Here is a 6162-nt window from a genome sequence, read left to right on the forward strand (position 1 = left end):
AAAAACAGAACTGATCCTGCTCCGAGGTTAACATGCAAGTTCATTCAGAAACTATTAAAACGACGAAAACCCTAAAATACCTTGGAATAAGAATGGACAACAAATTGACGTACCGGGCTCAAATCCAACATGCTGCAAAAAAGTCAGCAAATATAACCATGGCGCTATCAAGACTCATGGCAAACATCGGAGGCCCACTTGCAAGTAGAAGGAAATTGCTTATGGACACAACACAGTCAGTGCTACTATACGGTAGCGAAATATGGGCCGATACATTAAATGTAGAACATAGACGAAAAGTGCTTGCTAAAGTGCAGAGAACAGCAGCCTTGAGAGTCGCCTCGGCGTACCGCACTGTGTCCGAATCCAAGGAAGCAAAGGAAGATGGACCGCAAAACTGATTAAAAAAATAGAGAAGTGTCACAGTAGAAAACACGGCGAGGTAAATTACTATATAACACAGATGCTGTCCGGTCACGGGAATTTCCGAAAATACCTATACAACGTGGGAAAAGCAGAAAGCCCAGCATGTATTTACGGAGACGAACCACTAGACGATGCAAACCATACCATTTTCAAGTGCCACCGGTGGAAAGAAGCACGGAGGACTGTACAAAACAAACTTGGAGAACTAAGTGCGGAAAATCTCTTAAAAAAAATGATATCTAGCAGCGAAAACTGGAAAATAATTGCCTCGTACGTGGAACATGTCCTACGCAGTAAGAAAAGAGACATGGACGCAGATTCCCAATAGAAGACGAGCCAAATAGCTTGATGCTGGCTACAAAATCGTAGGCATCCCTGGACGCAGGGAGAGTAGAAATAGACGTGTAATGGGTCCATCTTGGAAACCTTGCCCGCGAAAGCGGTCCCGGGGTAGGGGAAAACATTCCGTGATAGAAGGGGGGAGTGTTTTAGTGGGTACACCACTCACGTAGGATGACGATCCCTATATGGTGCGAAGGCATTTTAAACCCTCCTTACGGCCTACAAACAAAAAAAAAAAAATAATAAATAAATAATTGTGGAAAAATTCACGTTTCATGTGAAGGTAAAAGTGCCTATATTTAGTCATAAGTGCGTGCCTAAAAGCAAATTGGACACTAAAGAATAATTGAACTGTGGGTATGGTTACAAATGAGAATTCTGCATTTTTACCAACAGATATCCATTCCCTTCTTCGTCCAGTAATATTACGATCAAACTCTTCTCTTCATTAAGCTTAATTAGTGTTCGGTCTAAAAAAAGTGATCGTCTGGAATAATTTATCTATGCTGCAGTAGAACATTTCAGAAAAGCGAAAAGTATTGATATTTGATATAGTCCATATGTAAATGCTTCATATATTAGGGAATGAAAATACCTGTTCAAACCTGGATGTGATTTAATCTATTTCAACGAAGCTGAGTGAAAATTAGTACGAAAAGCCAAGCCATTGCTACAATCTCATTACATATTGCTCAGGTCGAACCACTATAGCCCCTTACACAACAATAATTTAAATGTCATTTTTATTGGACTGGAGTCGACAGGAATCAGACAAAAGTGTTTCCAATCACATTTAATAACGGTTCACATGTACTACATAAATATATACAAATATATATATGTATAATATATAAACAAGTAAGGAAGGGCTAAGTTCGGGTGTCACCGAACATTTTATACTCTCGCATCATAAAGTGATAATCGAGATTTCATTATCCGTGATTTACATATTTTTCAAATACCGTATTTGTGTAAAGTTTTATTCTGCTATCATCATTGGTTCCTAATGTATATAAATTAACGAGACGGAGGTTTATTTATTAATTAATTTTATTAGGTCGGCACTATGTGCCTATTTTACTATCTTAAAATTATTTATGTTTTTTTAGCGGCACTATGTGCCTGTCGAGTCTAGTAACTTAAAAAAACTGACTACACTTAACTTTAAAGTTTATAATGTAACCTATGCTTGAGCCGGCCTACGTGACCAAAGATGCTTGGTCAGCTAAAAGGGTTTGCGCGTTTAGCGCTCACCTGCAGCTATTTGGTTTTGGGGGAGAAGACATGGTTGCGCGTGTTTCGCTAACTTAAGAATTTAGCGGATGCGCGTTTAGCGCAGTTACACTTTTGGTTGTAATAGGACTCCAAAGTATGCAAACGGTTTGTATGTTTCTAGCATATAATGTGGGAATGGAATTTATGTAGTAGTTCATAAAACATTGTGTTAACTTATATTATACAGAGAAGGCATCAGATGCAATTCAAAATAGCGTTATATTGGAAGAAGGCGTGGTTGTGAACCGATTTCACCCATATTTCGTACATGTCATCAGGGTGTTAAGAAAATATTATATACCGAATTTCATTGAAATCGGTCTAGTATCCGTAGTTCCCGAGATATGGTTTTTGGTCCATAAGTGGGCGACGCCACGCCCATTTTCAATTTTTAAAAAAAGCCTGGGTGCAGCTTCTTTCTGCCATTTCTTCCGTAAAATTTAGTGTTTCTGACGTTTTTTGTTAGTCGGTTAATGCACTTTTAGTGATTTGCAACATAACCTTTGTATGGGAGGTGGGCGTGGTTATTATCCGATTTCTTCCATTTTTGAACTGTATATGAATATGCCTGAAGAACGACTACGACTCTGTAGAGTTTGGTTGACATAGCTATAGTAGTTTTCGAGATATGTACAAAAAACTTAGTAGGGGCGGGGCCACGCCCACTTTTCCAAAAAAATTGCGACCAAATATGCCCCTCCCTAATGCGATCCTTTGTGCCAAATTTCACTTTAATATCTTTATTTATGGCTTAGTTATGACATTTTATAGGTTTTCGGTTTCCGCCATTTTGTGGGCTTGCCAGTGGGCCGATTTCGCCCATCTTCGAACTTAACCTTCTTATGGAGCCAAGGAATACGTGCACCAAGTTTCATCATGATATCTCAATTTTTACTCAAGTTACAGCTTGCACGGACGGACGGACGGACAGACAGACATCCGGATTTCGACTCTACTCGTCACCCTGATCACTTTGGTATATATAACCCTATATCTGACTCTTTTAGTTTTAGGACTTACAAACAACCGTTATGTGAACAAAACTATAATACTCTCCTTAGCAACATTGTTGCGAGAGTATAAAAAGGAGTAAATCAGGCCTCACCTCTGCTATCTAAAAAAGGAGTAAATGAGGCCTTATTGTTTTAATAAAAATAAGCTGTTTAATAATGACACGAAAGACTTTTAATTCATCAATATATTATTTTGATTTATTATCGTACGTTTTTATACACCCTATTTTTTATTAATTGTATCGATTTTTTAATATTATTTTCGTAATTAGGGAAGCCGTATTCGGGGAACTTCAGAGCGTCTAAAATTAGAAATAGCAATTGTGAGTTGTGAATTTATGTATTTAATTAAAACAAACCTACCAAACACAAATTTTCCAAATAAGTTGGTTTTTTTTAATGATTTTTTCTTCTGCAGCCCATCCCAATTGTACTCTAACAAGCACTCTTCTGTGATGATAAATTGTAGAGATTTTGTAATACATTCTTTAATGCCACAAATCTATTGAAATCAGGAAAGTATTAATTATATAGTTTCGCAGAAAATACTGTTCATTCAGTTAACTTACTACGTCATTTTTTGGAAACATTTCAGCATTTTCCTCAAAATGTTCCATTTCTTCAACGCTTCTTATTGGAAATATGTCCAGGCTTATAGATTTCGGAAATGCTTTCTCTAAAAGTTTATCCATCTTCACATGTAGCTCACAAATTAAGTTTTTCATTTGTTGCACCTCTTCTTCTATAAATAAATTGTTTAATCAATTTAATACACACAATTATGTATAGTAATTACTTATCCAATTTTTTCATTTTATTTCCACACTCGCAAGGTGGAGAATTTTCGTCATTTATCATCATGTAGCTCCGTTTTGACATTTTGGATTATTTAGTCTAAATCGATTATATTTAGATTATATGTTTCAATTTTCATATTCAATTGAAAGGATAATTTAAAGTGTGAAGTGATGAAGAATTGGCAAAAAAACCATTTTATCTTGATATGGCAAGCACATCGCCTTGTACAATAACTCTTTTACATTAAATTTTTCTACATTAGTGGCGACTTCATGCACTAATCCAATTCCCAATTCCAAACTTCTAACTGGTAGTTCAAAAAAATTCTCTATTGCTAAAAAATATTCTTCTTCATTTTCTTTACAAACCCAACAATTCTGATGGGGATAAAAAGTTTAATAAAACAACAGTTTAGTACAACAGGGAGTTAGGCAATGTCATTAATTGTTTTTTTGGTGCAGGTACACGCACGTCAGCACTACGAAATATTTGGAGAATTTCATCGCATGCCCTCTTACGAATTTTTTATTTGACACACCAATTTCTTTATTTTATTTGCATTTATGTCATTATTATTGTTGTTAGAGTTACCAGTAGCCGTATTACGCACATTATGCACATTACATATACATATTTATATATGAGGCATTCATGAGAAAGGGAAGGTATTAAGCAAATAAGGCCTCACATTGCCCTGCTTTTGTGAGGCCTTTATTTTGTTCCCGCTGGGTTCCTTCAGGAAAAAGTTAATAAATTTTACCGCATATTAACAAAGGAACAATTTTGAAATTGTCACGCATACCTGCCTAACACTACTTCACTACAGCGCACTAAAATTAATTGAGAGCTCGAACTACTTAACTGACAACTCTTTCGCGTATCTTCAAATGGTAGTTCCTGGTGTGAATGACGTCTGCGGTTTATACTGCTATGTCACAGTAATGTGAACGGTTTTTTCATCTAAGTAAGCTACATGCCTTCCAAACATTTTGTGTACTTTCGTACAAGCACTATTATTCACAATCGCGTAAAGAAACTATTTTTTTTGCCAATTTTTTACCATTAAGAAATAAAAAAACAGAACTTTGGTATGTTACACAAAGTACATAAAGTAACCAAATTCGTATGCCCCATGTATGTTCAACGTTTTCAAAGTGGTCGTGGGGACATAAATGACGATCAACATGTGGGCCAATCAAAATCCGTGATCACCGGAAATTCCATCGAAACTGTGCGTGAATTCATCAGAAATCAGCCAAAATCATCATTGATGGAAATGGAATTGAACATCGATCTATCGCATTTTGACCGAACATTTGGGTTTACGAAAGGTTTTGTTCCGCACAAATTGACTGACAACTAAAAATAGTTCTCATCGATCGACGCTTGTGACCGATTATTTGACCAAAAATCAGATTTTAACCATTAACCATTCGTATTCACCTGATATGACACCGTGCGACTTCTTCATTTTCGGAAAAATGTATTTGCCCATGAATGGAACGCTTTCCATTCAGGCAGACATAGAGGCCATTCAAAATGCTTGCACCGGCATACTGGCGGCCATATCGGCCAACGAGCTAAAACACTCGTTCGACATGCTTTTGGACCGTGCAAAAATATATATTGAAGCAGAAGGAGACTGTTTTAAAATAAATTGCCGAAAAAACCATTTGTTCTGTTTTTGTTTAAGTCCTGTTTACTTTGGAACGCTAATTGTATGAGCCTAAAACCAAACATAGCACAACTCGAATTGTTGACAGTGCGAAGCAGTAATGAGCACTGACAACCGGCGCCCATTTGCATTTGAATTTCATGCGGTCAGCAATCATTTCTCGCAGCTACCCAACATGGGCAGGTGCACGATTGACACATCTGTTTCTTACTACAAATATTCCACGCTCAAACGTTAAGTAAACGTTATCGTAGGACACAAAGAAACTACAAGCATGCATTGTGAAAGACATTTGCATCTAGGTATATGGATATGTACTAAAGAGTCGTAGAACTGACGAAAGACAGTGCAACTAATTGCGCCTTCAGTTATTTCCGGTTGTTTTTTGTCTGCTGAATAACTTATGTTGAATATGATAGGTGTTTTTTGCACATAAGGGAATAATGACATAAATCCGAAATTCGGAACAAATATTTCAAAAATTTAGCAAGAAATTATACTTTTTCCACTATTTCTGGAGAAATTGTACTCACTCGTTTCTCACAAGTGGTCTTTCATTTCTAACAGTATTATTTGTCATTGTAGTATTCTTATATAAAGTCCTGTTCTTAAAAAATATGAATTTTTTAATAA

The 6162-nt window shown here is 36.4% G+C and overlaps 1 protein-coding gene across 1 annotated transcript; it reads right to left on the reverse strand.

The window, feature by feature from the left end:
- Positions 1-3257: 3257 nt before the first annotated feature.
- On the reverse strand, positions 3258-3773 carry LOC126759324 (uncharacterized). Its single transcript, XM_050474058.1, has 3 exons — positions 3626-3773; positions 3420-3558; positions 3258-3358 (listed from the first exon to the last, which is right to left on the reverse strand). The coding sequence occupies exons 1-3, from the start codon at positions 3746-3748 to the stop codon at positions 3258-3260; spliced, it is 363 nt and encodes a 120-aa protein (XP_050330015.1). The 5' UTR covers positions 3749-3773.
- Between the last annotated feature and the right edge of the window lie 2389 nt (positions 3774-6162).

Source organism: Bactrocera neohumeralis, chromosome 5, assembly GCF_024586455.1.
Source record: "Bactrocera neohumeralis isolate Rockhampton chromosome 5, APGP_CSIRO_Bneo_wtdbg2-racon-allhic-juicebox.fasta_v2, whole genome shotgun sequence".
In the NCBI taxonomy this organism is placed as follows: Eukaryota; Metazoa; Arthropoda; class Insecta; order Diptera; family Tephritidae; genus Bactrocera; species Bactrocera neohumeralis.